The 20133-nt window shown below is 46.6% G+C and overlaps 1 protein-coding gene and 1 pseudogene across 2 annotated transcripts in view; both read left to right on the top strand.

The window, feature by feature from the left end:
* Zbtb46 (zinc finger and BTB domain containing 46) overlaps window positions 1-20133 on the top strand; it is a 70511-nt gene that overhangs the window by 35791 nt on the left and 14587 nt on the right. For both annotated transcript variants that reach the window (XM_008843296.3, XM_029568434.1), the window contains exon 3: window positions 3591-3875. In XM_008843296.3, the coding sequence (XP_008841518.1) occupies window positions 3591-3875 (285 nt within the window). The remainder of the gene's footprint in view (window positions 1-3590; window positions 3876-20133) is intronic.
* LOC115072074 lies at window positions 19400-19548 on the top strand (annotated as a pseudogene).

Raw genomic sequence — 20133 nt, 5'->3', positions numbered from 1 at the left:
GTTTCAAAGCCAGCCGGGCCTCCCTAGGGAGTTCCAGGCCAGCTGGGGCTACAGGGAGACCCTGTCTCAAAAAGACCAAAAAAAAAAAAAAATTCACAGAAGGTGAGCTCTGAAGGGCTCCTGTGGATATAGAGCAGCCTAAGCTTTCTTTGAGATGAGGAGGCAGGTGACTTGTCAGGTCATCCTGGGGTACCTGGCAGAGCGGATGGTGCATTGTTCCCACTGGAAAAGCCGGGACTGCACCTCCTGCTCTGGTGGAATGTGTAACCTCGGCTGAGGAGTGACAGCTGCAGCTGCAGGGAGGGGTATGCTTTCAGGAGCCCAGCAAGCCACATATATGTGCCACCCGCACCCCAGACTCTATACTGGTTTTTCCAATATGTTATGAAGAAGGTAGAAGGCAGAGTGACGGGATGCCAAGTAGATAGCGTTTGTCTGTGGTAATGCTTCTTGTTTTGTTTTGCTTTGTTTCACTGAGACAATGCTCACTCTGTAGCCCAGGCTGGTCTTAAACTCATGATCTTCCTGCCTCCACCTCTCAAGAGCTGGGATTAAACGCATGTACTACAATTGCCCAGCTTCCATAGTTTATTTCATACTGGAATGCAGGTCTGTATAAGTTTGATCACCATGCTGTACTCTGGGTAAAGCATTATAGGTCAAGGTTCTGCAGGGAGACACTAGACACTATCTTCAAGTCGTGTCCAGGAGCTAGGTCCTCCCCAGGAGCTGCTGCTCTTTTTTTTTTTTTTTCCAGTCTTTTTGAGACAGGGTCTCCCTGTAGCTCCAGCTGTTCTGGAACTCACTATGTAGTCCAGGCTGGCCTTGAACTCACAGAGATTTGCCTGCCTCTGGGATTAAAGGAATGCGCCACCACGCCCAGCAGGAGCTGTTGCTCTTGGGGGACCTATATCACCCCAGCTCCCCAGCTGGAGTGTGTGCACAGCTGTTTTTTTCAAGGCGCTCATGTGTGGCCATCTGACTAGATCCCATTTTGATATGAGCTTGGGGCTTTAGTCTCTTGTTTTACTAGTATTTTCAGGTTATGCCATAATAGTGCCATGCTGATGCTGGGGTCTAGCAAGATGGCTCAGGGGTGGCCCACGATAATGCTGCATGTCATGGCAATGCACCACATGTAAAACAGAGGATGTGCTTATGTCAAAATGTTAAGGCTCACAGATTTTCTTTCTTCCAGTTTCCATAATCTGTAATAATTCAGATTAAAATATAGGTATATAACTTAGAAACCAGTTTGTAAACTGATTATATTTAATGAGCTTTTTTTTTTGGCCTTTTTTGAGACAGGGTCTCCCAGTAGCCCCAGGTAGCCTGGAACTCGCTATGTAGACCAGGCTGGCCTTGAACTCACAGAGATCCATCTGCCTCTGCCTCCCAAGTGCTGAGACTAAAGGCATGCACCCCCATGCCTGGCAATTTTTTAGTATTTTATTTATTATTTTTATTTTATGTATTTGAATATATTGCCTGTATGTGTGTAAGTATACCCATGTCATGCAATGCCCTCAGAATCTGAAGAGGGAGTTGGATCTCCTGGAACTGGAGTTTACAGATGGTTGTTTGCCACCATGTGGGTGCTGGGAATTGAACCCAGGTTCTCTGCAAGAGCAGCCAGTTTTCTTACTGCTGAGCCATCTCTCTAGCCCCTTAATTTTTTATTTATTTATTTATTTTTGATACAGAGTGTTACTTTGTAGCCCAGGCTGACCTTGAACTGATGATCCTGTCTCAGCCTCCTGAATGCTGAGATTACAGGCTTGTGCCTACTATGCCTGGTGTAACTTTAAGTGCTCATTGGAAAGCTTTTTTGAGGGGGGTGTCTTTTTGAGACTGAATCTCTTTAGTCTTTTTTGGGGGGGTCTTTTTGAGACAGAGTCTCTCTGTAGCTCTAGCTGGCCAGAACTCATTATGTAGACCAGGCTGGCCTGAAACTCAAGAAGATTCAGTGACCAGTGAGTAAGGTCTGAATAAGGTCAGTGGGTCACATCAATGCCAATGTTCCAATCATGGCAGTGACTCTGGCTTACAAGCTGTTAACACAGCAAATAACTGCAGAGTGGCATATAGCGTGTTCTCTGTCTCTCTCACTCACGCATTCTTTTTCTCTTTTTCAAGCTAGGTAGGGGTAGGAGTGGTATGGGCAGTAAACTGAGGGCCGTAGAAGCTTCTAGAAGCTGGACAAGGCAGGAAGCAGTCCATATTAGACTCCTGGCACCTGTAGGTAACTTATTACTTATAGTGCACGGACAAGGGTTACTTTTAGGATCGTGGGCGACCTCAAAGGAGCCACATCATCCCATATGGATGATGACTTCCCCAAAGCTGCATAGATGGAGTTTCCCTTTCAGTTAGTCTCCCATACTCCACTTACTCTGGCACTTCTTGAGAACATTCAACTGGCAGGGAGGGGCAAGAGGGAGTGGTTGATATCTCAACTGAGGATCTAATGACCCTCCCTAATACTTACTTCTCTGAGAAAACATCAGTAGGCCCAGTCTTGAGTGTTTCTTAGGGTAGTCATATCTGCTCTCAGATGGTAATGGTTGTTAAGCTCTAAGGACAGCATTCTGTAGCATATATGCAGCAGAAAAGTGTAAAGCTGCTAACCCTGAAGCCCACTGAGGTGGCTGGCACCCTCACCTGCATTCTGGGGAGCACCTATCCCAGAGCTGACCCACCCTGGCCTGGCCTTTGTCCTAGAGAGGGCACTTTGCCAGGTCTTGAGTTTTCAAACCAACCATGTCTAGCTGTCCTCCAGTCAAGGCTTTGCTCTCTTGGTGAGCTGGCCCCTTTCCATGAGTGTGGATCACTGAAGTGAGCACATTACTAGACAGATTGGGCTATCACAACTGGAACTGCCAAGACCCCAGCTTTATTTTGGGGCAGCAACCAGGACATCTGTATAGTGTGCCACCATGTATCATGGCTTAAAGCAATACATCTTGAGTTTCCTACAGACTCTAGGAGTCTAACATGGTCAGCATACTGTTTCCTGCTTTGTCCAACTTCTAGAAGCTTCTGTAGCCCTCAGCTCACTGCCCATGCCATTCCTGCCCCTGCTAATCTTGAAAGAGAGAAAGAATGAGTGAGTGAGTGAGTGAGTGAGTGAGTGAGTGAGTGAGTCAGACAGAGAGCACGCTATATGCTATTCTATAGTTCCTTGCAGTGTTAACAGCCTGTAAAACAGAATCACTGTCATGACTGGAACATTGGCATTGATATGACCCACTGACCTTAATTCAAATTTCTCCAGTTTGTTCTCAGTCTTTTTTAAAAAATGTATTCTCCCTGCCAGGCGTGGTGGCGCATGCCTTTAATCCCAGCACTCGGGAGGCAGAGGTAGGCGCATCTCTGTGGCCAGCCTGGTCTACATAGTGAGTTCCAGGACAGATGGGGCTACAGAGAGACCCTGTTTCAAAAAAGACCAAAAAAAATGTATTCTCAAAAAATTCTTTGAGAATCAGTCAGCAAGCAGCTGTATTGGACAGAAGCTCATTGCTCCCCTCCTCCTACTTGGAGTATCCTAAAATGACCTGCACATTCACTAATGTTTGTCTCCCCATCCCTAGATGTGGACCTGACTGTCACCGAAGCCAGCAACTCGGACAGCAGAGGGGAGAGGGCTGAGCTCTACACACAGGTGGATGAGGGCCTCCTGGGAGGAGAAGCCAGCTACCTGGGCCAGCCCCTCACCCCAGAGAAGGACGAAGCACTGCACCAGGCCACTGCAGTGGCCAACCTACGTGCAGCACTCATGAGTAAGAACAGCCTGCTGTCACTCAAGGCTGACGTGCTCGGGGACGATGGCTCACTGCTGTTCGAGTACCTGCCCAAAGGTGCCCACTCACTGTCCCGTAAGTGCAACCTCTGGTGTGTCGCTGTATCCTGCTTTGGTTTTAAGTACTGCATTTCAGCTCTCAGACCCAGATGCCCCTAAGGATGATGTGGCAGATCAGCTGTGGGTTATCACCACCTTCCAACTACCTCAAGGCCTTTCAGAAGGTGGACTGGCTTTGAGTCCTATGAGACCAAGGACCAGTATGCTTGCTATACAGAGCAAGAAGGGAATTGGTATGTGTTGTCAGGAAGCAAGAGGAAGCAGTGAGTGCTTGTTGGAATGTTTTGTGCTCAAAATTGAAGCATCTAAAGTTAAAACCCACTGAGCTTAAAAGTACAGACAAGTAGTAAACCTAAAACCACAAGTTCCTGCTGAGCCAGTGGCAGGCCTGGTGCAGAAGCTAGTCTTTGTGTCTACGGAGTGGGTATGGGCTCCCTCTGCTGGCCTTTCCACCCATCCTTTGTGCTGGGATTTGTTCTGTGTGGGAGACATGCAGAGAGCCGCTTGTGCAAGCATACTGACCCAGGGATGCTCAAGCTTGCCTTGTTCTTGCTAGAGAGTGCTGGTCATGTGTGTGTTTTTAGAAAGGACTTGGATGCTGTATTTAAGACCTCCGTGTCCCCAGACTGAAATCCAGACCACAGACTGATCACACTGCAGGTGCAGGGCAGCTGCAATGCAGCTACAGCCTTCTACTCAGTCTTTCCTTGAAAGACAGGAGGCCTTAGCATTTGTAGAGCTCATAGCCCACAGAGCCAGCCCCAAGACAAACTGCTTCCCTGATCACAGCATGCATGGACCATGACAGCTGCCTGTGTGATGCTGGGAGAGGGGTGTTGACTGCCTTGGGTACCAACCTAGCTTTGACACTTCCTGTTTAGCTAGTGCTCAGTATGGGTGTGAGAGAATGACTTTGCGCCTCTCTTTCTGGTGGAGAGGAAGAGATACATCTCACACTGGAGACACTGAAGAGGGGATACAAGGGGTGCCCTGTCCCAGGGGATCCAGGAGCAATGGCTGTAGTGATTGGTTGTCCTACATGCCAATGAATTACAGTAGTTTCCAGTTGGCTTTGATGCTGGCACTTTGAATTGTGTTTATTGTTGTTTCCAAGAGCACTAAAAATTCTTTTGCTGGGATTTTGTATTGGTCTGAGGAGTTATACAAATTGCTTATGGATAATAAAGATTCAAGGTGGAACATAATGTCTGCTCTCTTTATTTCTAAGGTCTCAATCAAGTGGCCATGGAGGCAAGCCTGGGGCTGCTTCACTGGCAGTGTGCACTGATGTTAAGCCTGCTGTCAAAAACATTTTTAGGCCTTGTTCCCACATCTGAGAAAGGGGAGCAGGGCTAATCCACAGCTGTTATGATAGTTAAACAAACGGCATCAGAGAGTGCTCAACAGCCTGGGCAAAGCAGCATGATGACTGATGATGTCTCAAAGGCAGAATGCATTTGTGGGCAGAGATTGTTGGATTCCTCAAGGTCCCAAAGTATTAGGAGAGTTCATGGAGTTGGTAACACAGAATTTGGGGCGCCTGGAATTCACAAGAACAGGGGAGTTCTGGGATGTAACAAGTTCTGTAGGTAACATGGAGCAGTGGAGGTGGGGCAAGGCAGGGGAGCTCTGGTACCTTCTCCTCTGATGGGATTGTCATTCATGCTGCAGTGTCTGGACTCTTCTCACTCTTTCTTCATGCTTGTGGGTCATGTGTGTCCCAAATAGTGTAAATTCCTTCTTCCCCAGTGCCCTGGATACTGTCTTATCATTAAGAATGATTTTGGAATGAGGTAAATGGTTTCAATTGTTTCTGTGTCTGGCAGCTTCACCTTGGCATGGGCTCTGTCCCAAAGAAACTTGGGCCTGTTTGTGCTGAGAACATGGAGTAAATGGGGTCAAAGGGCACAGCCAGCCCCAAAAGCTGACTTCACTTCCTGAAACAGGATCTGCTATGGTGTCTGTAGGTCTGACCTCAGGGAGCTTGAGGAGAGACCCTTCTTGTCCTGTTGTCTAAGTGAGCCCTGTCCAGGCCCTTTTCACTGCAGGAAGTGTTGTGACCAAGTCAGGGTAGTGGCTGTGCATTTTCTTCTCAGATCTCTCTACTGGTAGGAGTTACTGCTTCTCTGTATTCAGGAAGCTTGAAGGAGCTGTAGGGCAGCAAGGTTATGACCTCCTCTGGGGCTCCTCGCATGTACCCTGCTGCTAGAAGGAGCCAAGACTGGGAAGTAAGATCTCATTATGCTTTGTCCTCCCCAGGTAGAGTCAGCTGGTGCATTTTGGTATTTTCTTATTTCTATGATGTTTTAATATCATTACTTTTTTTGGGGGGGGGGCCTTTTTGAGACAGAGTCTCCCAGTAGCCTCAGCTGGCCTGGAGCTCGCTATGTAGACCAGGCTGGTCTTGAACTCACAGAGATCCACCTACCTCTGCCTCCCGAGTGCTGGGATTAAAGGCGTGCACCACCATGCCTGGCTTATCTTGCTTATAATCCTAAAATTGCCACTATTTTCATATGAATCTGCCCTTCTATTTTCATACATAGGGTTAGAAGTTGGTAGAATCATGCTGGGCATGGTGGTACTCAGCTGTGCTCCTAGCACTTGAGGTGGAAACAAGAAATGAGGATAGGTGAGACCCTGTCTAAAAGAGCCTACTGCTGGGTGAGAAAGAGCTGATCTTGAAGGGAGCAACTCTAGGTAGGCTGACTAAACCCTGGTGGATGAACTTGCACTGAGTAACATTTTGGGACACTAACTTTACATAATAGACCTTAACACAAACGACAGAATGCATGAACTCCAGTGGGGGGCGGGGCTATGGGAGGGTGCCAAAGGGAAGGAGGGAAAGAAGATGATTTTATGTATGAAATACACAAAAATTCAATTAAAAACAAAACAAGCCTGGCATGATGGCTCATGCCTTTAATCCTAGCACCTGGGAGGCAGAGGTAGGCAGATCTCTCTGAGTTCAAGGCCAGCGTGGTCTACAGATTTTCCAGGCCACCAGCTGGGGCTACAGGAAGACCCTGTCTCAAAAGATCAAAAAATGAAGAGAGAGAGAGAGAGAGAGAGAGAGAGAGAGAGAGAGAGAGAGAGAGATCTTTGAGGGTTGGGGTGTTAACCATGGTCTTTGGCTAGGTGTGGGTTCATGGAGACACCTGCTGGGCTGGCAGAGGCTGCAGAATGAGGAGGTTATTTTAAATATAACTCTCTGATATCCTAAGTAGAGTCTGCCTGGTTCTATATAGCATTAGAATGAAACATGGAAATATTCACGAATGAACCCTTATTTTCCAAATACATGGTCGGCCTCACTGTGGCAGGATCTACAGATCTACACAATGTCCATGGTGGACAGCAGTGCATGCACCCCAAGACAGTTGGCTGTGGGGGGCGTAGCATGGGGCCAGGGCAGGTTGTGCTGGTTCTGCCGGTGACGGGATCTGTAGTGGTAAAGTGAAGTGGTGCCTGGGTACCCTTGTACCTGCAAAGTGTGCAGCAGTGTTAGTGGTGTAACCTGCCACACTACATGCGCCTGTGCAAATCAGAAGCAAGGACATATCAGTGGGTTATGAGTGAGGTCTTTTTCTCTGTGCAGATATCTGTTGCTCCAGACACAGGGAAAGCGTCAAGCCCACCAGAGCTTGCTTATCATTTTGCTGACACTTTGGGAAGTGTGCAGTAGACAGGATATTGTGTTTCTTCATTTTACTGCCCATGGGCTGGGACTAGGCTGTGATGAGTTGGGGAGGGGGTGACTCAAGTAGGAGGGACAGCTCTGTTCCACAGACCCTCCCATGTACCCTGTCCCCAGCTCACCTTGCAGTTCTGGAAATGAAACCCCCAAGCTGTAGGTGCTCTGGAGGTCTTTTGTGGGAAGCTACCTTCACACCGTGCACCCAGGAATGCCAACATGTTCAAAGAAAGAAATGAGGCTGGGTGTGGTGGCGCATGCCTTTAATTTTAGCACTCGGGACTCAGAGGCAAGAGGATCTCTGTGAGGTTGAGGCCAGCCTGTTCTACATAGTGAGTTCCAGGCCAGCTGTGGCTACAGGAAGACCCTGTCTCAAAAAAGAAAAACAAAACCCTAAAAAACAAACAAAAAACCCACCCCCACCCCCCAAAAAAGCAAAACAAACAAACAAAAAGCCTGGTGTGTGGGTAGGTGTTTTTCCCCTTCCTTCATTGGGAAGCTCAGGGAGCTCATACTTTGACTCAGGTGAACTCTAGAGAGGCACATGAGAAAGACCACCCTGTGGCAGTGTCAGGTCCCTGGACACTATGTCTGGCTGGACTTGGCTTTGTGTTGGGACTCAGGATTGCCACATGCATTGTTTATGGAAAGCTCTATCTAGTCGGGGCTGAGATTTCTACTGGGGTACCTGAAGGGTATACATCCCTGTGGAAGTGAAGTGTTAGGAAAAGGAGACAGCAGAGCTCCTTGATGTGGTTTGGCAGCTGCTTTGTGGTATAGGACACATACTGCTCATAGGCTGGTATAGATGCAGTCTGTCAATTTTGTATAAAAATTGAATAGTAGTTGCAGATTTTATTATTTTTGTTATTTTGTACTGGGGATTGACCCCAAGGCTATGAGTATGGTAGGCAAACTAAACTACAACCATTTTTTATTTTTATCTTGAGACAGGGTCTCAAATTTTTTTAAAATCTTGAGACAGGATCTTGATTGCCTAGTTTGGCCTTGAACTGGCTATATAGCTTAGAAAGATCTCAAACTTGTGATCCTCCTGCCTCAGTCCCCTGAGTATTACAGGCCTCCACCAATGTACCTGGCTAAGTTGCAGATTTTTCTCTTTTATTATCATTTGTTGTTTGAGGCATGGTTGCTGGCTTGCTATATAGCAAAGGATGACCTTGAGCTTCCAACTCTTCTGTCTCCACCTCACAAGAGATTACCATCAAACCCTGTACTTGTAGGTTTTTAAATCTAAAGAAACATTACCTGTGTGGACAATGTACAGACAGTACAAAACAGTGGCTCCTCAGAGATCGTCTCTGGATGGTTCTGGAACATTCTAGAAAAAGTGAATTATTTCCTTGTTTTAATAGGACTAATAGATTCAACAAAATGGCGGTCTCGTTACTGGATCATCAGTCCTGTGACTGATCGCCCCAGCGTGGGGACTGTGTGCTTCTCCTTTTATTTTGCTTGACTTGACCCTCTTACTCCTGTTACTTTTCAGCTATAGGCTGGCAGTTTACCTGTTCATAGTCACTGTTCACTGAATAAAAACCAGGAAAGTTGTCATCTGTAGCTCAGTCTTGCTGCTGTTTTACAAGTTGTACTTGTGGGTGCACTGATCCTCTGGGACCTCGATGCCTTGTGTTGCCTCCATGGGCCCTAGAGAAATACTGTAAGAGCCTGGGTAACTGATTTACATGAGCAAGCCAGACAGACCAACTGACTTTGCGTATAGGAGGCTGTGACACCATTTTACCATCTTTGATGACCCAAAAGTACCAAAAACACCACCCCCAAGCACAGCACAGTTGTCTTATATGAATTTTCCACATTCCCTCCAAGCCCTAAGGGGAAAGCCTAACCTGTCTACCTCCAATACCCATCAGAAAGTGGCACTGGGTTGTGGATGTACTTCTTTTTTTCTGAGATCATAGGTCCCACAAACCCAGGATCCTATTCTGTAAAGAACGAAGGCAGCTTGTTTTGGCTTAAAGACAATATTTCCTTATGGTGTTTAAAGAAGGAAACCAGGACCTCAGTCTGATTCTAGATTGAGCTGGAACTACAATCACTTTCTTACCAAGAGGCCCAGTTGGACACAGGCCAACACATCCTGGAGTTCTTGTCAGAAGCTTGGGTGTCAGGGGCAGATGCTGTACACATGAGTAAGTAAGACAGACCAGCTGGCCTTGAGAACAGGAGGCTGTCACACCATTTCACCATCTTTGATGACCAAGATTTCTGTGCCAGCTCCTCTGTTGGACTAGTTTTGCTCCTAGAGAGGAACCCCATCCCAGACAAGTCATATGAAGGACCCCTTGCCATTGGGATTGGCTAGCTGGTAAAAATATCTCGAAGCCAGTCACATCTTGGCATTTTGCTAACTGCACTCCTCAAGAACGTGGCTAGTGTTTCTTAACCTCTTACAGAAGACACTGGGGCAGAGGACACACCCCTGCACCTGCTTCTACTCTGAACCCCTGAAGACAGAGTCTAGAGAGCCAACACTGCCTCCCTAGCCTAGGTGATACTTGAGGCTCACCAGCCACACTTGGCAGCTTAGAGCCAATACTGCATCCTGGGGCTCGTCCCCACTGAGGGGCTTGGGAATAGCTTCACACGGGGTCTCAGGAGCCCTCTTCCCTCCAGCCTTTCTCCATGCTCAGCTCAGTCCTCCAGGGGAACAAAACCATTAGTTTTTGACAGTGCTTACTTAATTCTATAGCAATATATCTGAAGCTAAATTGCTTTATGTTTAACTTAAATATTTCTCTGAACTACATGGGAAGCTGAGGTAGGAAGGTCACTTAAACTTACAAGTTCAAGACCAAATTGGGTGACATATTGAGATTCCCCAACTCAAAAAACAAAAGGAAAAAAAACAACAAAGAATGTCTCTGTAAGTTTTTTGGTGGTTTTTATCCTAGCAAAGACATTTGATTCCTATAGCTCCAATTCCTAAAGCTGAGGACAATGTCCATCTCTCACAGATTTTGCTTGTGCTGGGTTACTGTGTGCTTCTGACTGTCTGAGACTCAGCTGACATCCCTTTCACCTAGCGTCACAGATACCAGGTAGAGTCTGTTTCTTTTCCTGAGGCTGCAGGGGTCACTGCCAAGGGGAGGCCAGCTTGTTTGCTGCCTTCCCCGAAGAAACGGAAGTCTTGAAGAAGAGCATGGCTTTGAATTTGGATTCTGAAGTTAACTAGGTGTCCTTCTCTGCAACCTTTCTAATGGTGGCTTGTCTTTCTGCTGGTGGCTTTTCTTCTTTCTGCGCGTCTGTTCGTTGGGAATTAATGACAACCTTCCTTTCCAGGTGGCCAGTGACTGGTTGTCTTTGTAGAGTCTGGACAGTGAGCAGGTGAGTGAGGAGTGATAAAGTATGTTGGCTATAAAATTCTTGCCCAACTTTCCCATGTAACACACCTGTCTCTGGTTCTAGGTTGATGCCTCTTGTGACCTGGAAGCTGCACTGGGCCTTTGTTTGCACTTGGCTGCGGCTGGTTCTGTCCAACCAGGATGCTGGGAACCAGCATCCAGAGCCTTTATAGCCATCATCCTTCCCACAGGCCTGGACATCCTTGCTTGGAGTTGGGTAGTGAGACCAGGTAGCCTTAGCAATGATTACTCTGAAGTCAGCCAAGGAGCCTACAATGAAGAGGTCCCCGTGGGAACAGAAAGATGCCCTGCCATGATTTCCAGGCAGGACAGACCTCTAAAGGCACCTTTTGTCATGCACCAGGTCACGTTTACATTTGCCTTGCCTGGCTCCAGCATTCCAGGCTTTGCTACCATGTTCATTTGCTGCAGCCTGCCCAGTGCAAGAGCTTGGAGTGTGGCTGCCGATGGCAAAGTGGTGATGGCAGGTGTGTGTGTGGAGGGGAATGTGCTTTGATAGTAGTTTCATTTCCAGTCCTCCACTGGCTACTAGGCGAAGGTGTGTCAGTGTCCATTTGGTGGGCAGGGGGCAGATGTACCATCAGCTTCCAGGGTGAGGGCTTTCATAGTGGGTTTCTGACATGAGACATGCAGGGGCAGAAAGACACACCACCATCCATGGGAAGTAGAACCATATAGCTCGGACCCAGCTACTTCCTATGAAGAGCTGAGGACTAAAAGCAACCATGACATCTTACACTTTGTGTTCCTCCAAGTGTGGAATTACCTGATACTGTGCTTGTTTTCAGAAAAAAAAAAAAAAAGCCTTCTTATGTGTCTGCTATTGCCTGTCTTTGTGGGATGTAGTGGATTTGATGCCAGTACACTATTGTAGCAGGTGGCTATGGACCTGGTGGGTACCAGGAAGTCAAAGGAGGACTCACCCTTTTCCAGACAGCAGGTGGGCACAGGCATTCTGACATAATCAGGTACTCCATCTGTGGGGTAGGCAGGTATCTGGGGGAATCAGTCAGGTAACACACCTTCACTGTGAGCATTCAAAGCTACCTGTGCCTGTCCTCGTTGTGAAGTCTCTAAGATGGTGAACAAACGTCTGTAGGTGGAATTCCAACCCCTGACACTTGGCAAGAGACAGATAAATACAACAATCACTTTGTCACATCCCAGCTCTGAGTGTAGGAGGCATGGAATTGGAGGTCACAAACTGCTTGCCTTTGTTACCTTAGATAGCCCATGGGGAAGAACGTCCTTGGGGTCCACTTCAAGAGCTTACTGTAGCGACACCCAGCGTCGGTGGCCAAGAGGATTTGGTTGATTTTTTTTTAAAACTAAAAATTTTGGACAGTTTCCAGAGAACCTGAAAGAAGTGTTTTTGTGGTAGACAGCTAAGTGGTGGGGATGTAGGTAGGGATGTGGATTTGATGGCCAGCTGCCTCGTTGGTATTTTTAGTGTTACCTTCCTTAAAACTGAAGTCATCCAAATGTGAGCAAAAGGCTCCTGGACACATTTTATTGGATGTTTCCTTGAAGTGCCTCATAGAGTATTGCTGTTTAGGATTGATTTCACGAAGTTTTAAAAGACTGTATCAATATGTAACAATCTTTCTTAAGAACTTTCAGTGGTCGGAAGCTGGCTTTTTCTGTGTTAGACTGTTAACAGCAGCAAGGTACTCCATGTGTTAGGCTTCTTGGTAACTTTATCTTTATCTTAAAACAGAGGAGGAAACCTCACACATGTGAATGTTAGCTACAGTAGCTGAGTGTGCATTTACAGATTAGCACTCCAGTCATGAGGTTATAGAGGTGCTAGTCTGTGTCTTTTCAAAAAAATTTTATTTTATTTTTATGTGTATGTGTGTATTGCCTGCATGTAGATAAGTGCACCCATGTCGTGCAGTGCCCGCGGAAGACAGAAGAGGCCGTCGGATCCCCTGGAACTGGAGTTACGGACAGTTAGTTAGCTGCCATGTGGGTGCTGGGATTCGAGCCTGGGTCTTCTGCAAGAACAGCCAGTGTTCTTAACTGCTGAACCATCTCTCCAGCCCTGCTAGTCTGTGCCTTAAATGTAAAATGTAGCTTCTATCACAGCCATTCCGACAGTTTGTTAGGTCTTAAGAAAAAAGCATTCTTTTTTCATGTAGTCCAAGCTGGCCTCAGACTCACTGTGTAATTGAGGATAACCTTCTCGAACTTTTGATCCTCCTGCCTTTACCTCCAACTTAGTGCAGGGATTACAGGTGTGTTTCACTATGTCTAACTCAAAACCTTTTTTTGGGGGGGGGACATCTTTTTTGGGACAGGGTCTCCCTCTAGCCCTAGCTGGCCTGGAACTCCCTATGTAGGCCAGGCTGGCCTTGAACTCACAGAGATCCCTCTGTTTCTGCCTACTGTCTTGCTGGGATTAAAGGCATGCGTCACCATGCCAGGCTTCAAAACTTTTTTGAAAAAAATTCTTTGAACTTGCAATTTCAACCAAACCATCTTGTATAGTATTTACCTTCCAAGCAAAATTATTAGAAATATTGCCCCCATTCCCTCCCCCCCAATATAAAAAAACAGCCACAGAATACAGAAACAAAATCAGATGTCCCCAGGTATAATTTCTAGGGCAGCCCTAGTGGGAGGCCTCTAGGGCTAGCCTTGGGGAGGGAAACAGCAGGCAGCCACATCTCCACCCTGGGACATTGCTGGCATATTTCCCAGAGTGTGAGCACAGAGAGTCTGTGTTTTTTTTAAAAAATATTTTATTGTGTTTATTTTATGTGTATGGGTGAATTGCCTGCATGTAGGTAAGTGCACCCATGCCATGCAATGCCCACGGAGCACAGAACAGGCTGTCGGATCCCCTGGAACTGGAGTTATAGACAGTTGTTAGCTGCCACGTGGGTGCTGGGAATCGAACCTCGGTCTTCTGCAAGAACAGTCAGTGTTCTTAACTGCTGAGCCATCCTCCAGCCCCGAGAGTCTGTGTTTTATGCCATCGACACAGAGGTAGTTCTACATTATGGAGACTTGAGGGACAGAACTCTCACAAGCAAGAAACCACAGCTAAGGTAACCCCTCAGCACATGTATCTCCACCCCCCAACATCACTCATACAGAGGAGAGTGCCACTCCAGAAATGCAGCAGGAAATGTAAAGCCTGGAGGCCATGTCTGGTAGCAGAGCAGGAACAAGCAAGAGGCTGAGTCTAGGCCAGAGGCCAGGTAAGAAGCTGAGGGGACACCTGGGTTCTCAGGTAAGGCCCAGAGGGAATGAAACAGCTCTGAACTGGACCATCCCTTGGAGCTGAGATGGAGTGCCACAGGATCAGGGCCATTCTCCAGGGTCTGTCTGCCTGACAGAGACAGAAACACAATCCTGATAAGCACTAGCTTTTACCATCTTTGGGGAATGATCACCTAGCCTGAGAACCCTCTGCTTTAACTTCTAGTGCCCAGCATTGAACAGAAGAATACATTGTCCAGAGTGGACTTAGTCAGGAAAGACGACAGAAAATGATGTCATATTACAGGGACATATAGATAAGGAAGGTGAAGAACTGAAGGAGAGGAGCTAGAGAGAGATGGCTCAGCGGTTAAGAGCACTGGCTGCTCTTGCAGAGGACCCAGATTCAATTCCCAGCACCCACATGGTGGTTAACAACCGTCTGTAACTCTAGCTCCAGGGGAATCCAGTGCCCTCCTCTGACCTCCATGGGCATTGCACAACATGGGTGCACTTACACACATGCAGTCAATACACCCCTACACATAAAAACAATAAAATATTTTTTTTTAAAAAGAATTGAAGGCTGGGCATGGTGGTGCCTGCCTTTAATGCCAGCACTCGGGAGGCAGAGTCAGGCAGATCTCTGTGAGTTCAAGGCCAGTCTGGTCTACATAGTGAGTTCCAGGACAGCTGGGGCTACAGGGAGACCCTGTCTCAAAAAGAACCCCCCCCAAAAAAAGAATAGAAGAAGACAGGCTAAAATATGGAAGTTTTCAAGATAATTAGACTCTGTAAAAAATAATAAAGTGGACATTTTAGAGCTGATGATACATTATTGTAAGCCAGGCATAGTGGCTCAGTCTCAAAAAAAACAAAAACAAGCCAGGCATCCTGGTGCAACCTTTAATCCCAGTACTCAGGAGACAGCCTAGTCTACGTAGTGAGTTCTAGGCCAGTTGGGAGTACAAGAACAAGAAAGCAAACAAAAAGACTAATGAATAGAACAGAAGCAAATGAGACTTCAGTGGATCGTTTGAGAGCAGCCAACATGGCAGAAGATGACAGAAGGTGGGTTGTCCAGCTGGGGGTGGATTGTGGTAATGCCTGGACTCAAGAGAAAAAAGAATGTTTGTCAAACAAAGACACATGGAATCCAGGGGACAGTGATTCATGTGTATGGTTGGCATTCTAGTAGGGAACGTAGAAAAGGGACAGATGCAGTAGATGAAAAGAGCAGCTTAGCAGCGGTTACGAACACTGGTTCTTGCAGAGGACCCAGGTTTGAATCCCAGCACCCACATGACAGCTAACAACTGTCTATAACTCCGGTTCTAGGGGATCCAATGGCCTCTTCTGTCTTCCTCTGGCATTGCACAACATGGGTGCACTTACGTGCATGCGGGCAATACATGCATACATATAAAATAAAAATAATTTAGAAGACCCGGGTTTGTATCCTAGCACCCACATGACAGCTATCAACTGTCCATAACTCCAGTTCCAGGGGATCAGACAGCCTCTTCTGCCCTTCCTGGGGCATTGTAAGACAGGTGCACTTACCTACACACAGGCAATACACGCATACACATAAAAAAAAAAAAGGAAAGAAAGAAAGAAAGAAAGAAAGAAAGAAAGAAAGAAAGAAAGAAAGAAAGAAAGAAAGAAAAGAGCAGTTTAGAATTGTCTCAAAGTCACAGTGAACATAGAGGGATGCAGAATCTTTGTGAACACCAAACAAAACAGCAACACCAGAGAACAGGGTACAGGCACACCCTGGCTAAAGCAAAGACCAAAATAATTATAAAAGCATCTAGGGATATGCCTTCTGCAGGGAGCAGTGAAGTGGGTAACTGCTTTCCCATAGGAGCCTCAGAGCTGGAGAGCAAGTTTTCCTTTGAGGAATAGTTGCCACCCTGGAACCCACAGAGCAGGAACATTCTGCACAGCTCACAGCTAAAGAGAGCCTGTGGTAAGACACATGAGCAAAGGAAAGCAAGAGGAGGCACTGCAGATGTGGTCCTCAGCTGAGGGAGAAGTCTTCCAGGCACTGAGGCGAAGGAAGTGGCTATGGCAGGACTCTTGAGTAACACAGGATCTGATTCTGTGCAACACCTATAGTTTTCATGGGGTTTCAACAGGTAGAAGTAGAATATTAACACAGCTGAAAGGCTTGCTGGAGAAGGAAGATGGAATGACATTTGAACACACAGAAAAGATAAATGACAAGGGGCTGGAGAGAGAACTCCTACAAGGACCCGAGTTCATTCCCCAGAAGCTATGTAAAAAGCTGGGCACAACTTGTAATCCCAGCACTGGGGAGGCAGTGACTGGAGGACGCTTAGGGCTTGTTGGCCAGCCAGTCTAGTCTAATTGTTGCATTCCAGGGCAATGAGAGACCCTGTCTCAAACGAGGTGGATGACATTACTGAGGAAAACACCTGAAGTTGTTTGCTGGCCTCCGTACACATGCGGGGGGGGGGGGGAGAAGAGAGGAGAGAGAGAGAAGAAAAAATGCAAGATAAGTGGGAAAATTATGATGGGCTTGAACCTAGTTGCAGCACAAACTACATTCTAGCACTTGGGATGCTGTGGCAGGAAGAATATGGCAAGTTTGAGGCCAGCCTGGGCCATATAGCAAGCAAGACTCCCCGAAAACACAAGCAAAAAACCTTTATGTTACTATAAATGGACCAAGGACCAAATACTCCCTGTCAAAAAATTGTCAGGGTTTGTGATTTTTTTTTTTTAAGACAAAAGATTTCATTGTGCTACTCCAGGGTTAGCCTTGAATCCCTACATTCATATGATCCTCTTGCCTCAGCTTCCAAATTTATTTATTTGTTTGAGACAGGGTCTCTTTTAGCCCAGGCTGGTCTTAAACTTGCTAGGTTGCTGAGGATGACCTTGAACTCCTGATCCTCCTGCCTCTACCTCCCAAGTGCTAGGATTGCAAGCATGTGCCAACATACCAGTTCATGCAGTGCTGGAGCTGGAATTCAGGGTTTTGTGCATGCTAGGCGAGCACTCAACCAATTGAGCTATATCTCTAGCCAGGTTTTGTCTGGTTTTGTTTCTGTTCTATTTTGTTTTAGAAAGGGAAGTTCACTTAGTATATGTGACGGGCAGTGGGCTGGGCAGCGACTTGAAGAGTACTGCCTTCCCTTTTTGCTGTTTATATATGACAGACACGGAAAAAGGAAAAGTGGAAAGATAAAGATAAACCAAGCAAAAATGAGGGTAAAGAAAGCAGGTATAGTGCAGCAATTTCAACCGAGTTGGAGCTTTCGCCCCCTGGGAGGATGTTGCCAGGTGATAGGAGGGTCAGTTCAGGATCCAGTGGGATGGTCCCGCTTGGACTTTAAATGTAGGAAGGAAAGCCGGGAGAATGAGGAGACTTGGAGTGTAATTATGGTGGGATCTCAGCCTTCTCCGCGACTGGTAGAGCAGCCAGCAAAACTCAATGAAGAGAGAGGGGATTTGAGCAGTTTTCGGTGCTAAATCAACCTTGAATTCCTAGAATAAACCCATCTGGTTGCAAGCTGTTATTTTTTTTCTGTATTGTTGGATTCAACTTACTGTTGTTCAGAGTCATGTATCTATGTTCGCAGACATGTCGGCCTGTAACAACACAATTAGCAACTCTAACAGTACACCACAAGAGTGCAGAATATTCTAAACACTTAAGAAAGTTTTTAAAAACAATATTTTATTTTATTTTGGTAGCACATGCCTTTAATCCCAGCACTTGGGAGGCAGAGGCAGGTGGATGGATCTCTGTGAGTTCGAGGCCAGCCTGGTCTACTTAGTGAATTCTAGGACAGCTGGGGCAAGAGGGAGACCCTGTCTCAAAAAAAAAAAAGACAAAATTTTATTCATTATTTTTATTTTATGTGTATGAATGTCATGCCTGAATGTAGGTAGGTGAACCTGTATCGTGCAATGCCTGGGATGTCAGAAGAGGGCATCTGATCCCCTAGAACTGGAGTTATGGACAGTTGTCAGCCACCATGTGGGTGCTGGAAATCAAACCAGAGTCCTCTGCAAGAGCAGACAGTGCTCTTAACTGCTGAGCCATCTTTCCAGACCCCCCCACAGGAAAGTTTTACCAGCATAGACCCCATCCAGGACCATAGGCAACAGATATCTAAAGCCAAGATCATACAGAGATTTTTTTTTTTCTTTTTGAGACAGGGTCTCCCTGTAGTGGGCCTGGCCTGGAACTCACTATGTAGATCAGGCTGGCCTTGAACTAACTCACAGAGATCCACCTGCCTCTGCCTCCTGAATGCTGGGATTAAAGGTGTGTACCACCGTGCTTGGCTTAATGTTGTTTTGAGAGTTTCACTAGGTAGCCCAGGCTGATCTCAAACTCAGGATCTTCTTGCCTCAGCCATTCAAATGCTGAGATTGTAGGTGTGGTCACTATGTCTGGCTGGTTTTTTGAGACAGTCTCATGTATCCCAGACTGGCCTGAAAACCACTCTGTAGCCGAGGATGATCTTGAACTCCTGATTCTCTTGTGTCTACTTCCCAAGTACTGGGATTATAGGCATGTACCACCATGTATAGCTGCTTTTTGTACTTTAAGACAAAATTCTTTCTGCAACCTAGGCAGGCCTCAAATTTACGATGCTCCTGCCCCACCCTCAAATATGGTGGGATTGCCAGACGTGGTGGTGCACGCCTTTAATCCCAGCAGAGGCAGGTGGATCTCTGTGAGTTCAAGGCCAGTCTGTTCGACATAGTGAGTCCCAGCTGGAGCTACAGGGAGACCCTGTCTCAAAAAGAAACCCCCCAAATGGTGGGATTGTAGCTGGCCACCATGCCCTGTTCCCCAAATGCTTCTAAATGAAACAGCACTGATCAGTAAGCCAAGAATCAGAGCAAGTCCCTTGGAAAGTATAACATTCTGAACTGAATGATTCTAAATGTGTATTATATCAGAACTATAGAGCATTCATAATAGATTATAATTGCCCTTAGCAGAGAAAAAGGAAGATGCTAAACTTCTGGTCAAGAGGGAGGAAAGAATAACAAAATTCAAAAAAGTACCTCAGGCAGGGCATGAAAAACAAGTGTTGTGAAATAGAGAACAGACAAATAGGGCACAGAAGAAATGATTGAAAGGAGGGGGCTAGAGAGATGGCTCAGTGGGTCAGAGTGCTTGCTGCACAAGCATAAGCCTGTGAGTTCAAATCTCTAGCACCCATGTGAAAACGGAGCCACATATTTGCCTGGCAGGGAAGATAACATGATCACAAAGGTGGTTTTCCCAGGGTGAGGGTTCTCCATTGCACTATGGATTTACTGACCCCTGCAATTTCCCAAATGTGGGAAACTTGACTACATAATTTGTGGTAGTAGGGGACCCCCTTCCCCCCAAAAATGCTGAGCCACACCTATAACCCCAGGGCTATGGACAGCAGATAGGAGGAGCCCTTGGGCTTCCTGACCACCCAACTCCAGGTCCAGTGAGGGACCCTTTCTCAAAGAAATAAGGTGGAGAGCAATAGAGGACACCTGACACCCTGGAACTTGCATTCTGTGGTGTTCATGCACCACAGCACATATATTACATACACACACAAATGAAAAATAAACAGCACCAAAGGCTAATACGTTGAAAAGACTAGTAAGACTGATAAACTATCAAACGTGATCAATATTAGGGGATGGGGAGATGGTAACATGCTTTGCCATACAAGAGTAAGTTCATGTTCCAGGACCCACACAAAAACCTGGGCATAGTGATTTGTGCCTGTAATCCCAGTGCTTGGGGGTTTGGGGGAAGATGGGGGCTGGAGACAGGTGTATCCCCGGGTCTTGCTAGCCAGACAGTCCCCAAATCAGTTAGCTTCAGGTTCAGTGATTTTTTTTTTTTTTGGTCTTTTTGAGACAGGGTCTCCCTGTAGTTCCAGCTGTCCTGGAACTTACTATGTAGACCAGGTTGGCCTTGAACT

Source organism: Nannospalax galili, unplaced genomic scaffold (genome assembly GCF_000622305.1).
Source record: "Nannospalax galili isolate Female #2095 unplaced genomic scaffold, S.galili_v1.0 scaffold160, whole genome shotgun sequence".
Lineage (NCBI taxonomy): Eukaryota > Metazoa > Chordata > Mammalia > Rodentia > Spalacidae > Nannospalax > Nannospalax galili.
The sequence above is the reverse complement of the archived record's forward strand: the minus strand, read 5'-3'. Positions and strand labels throughout refer to the sequence as shown.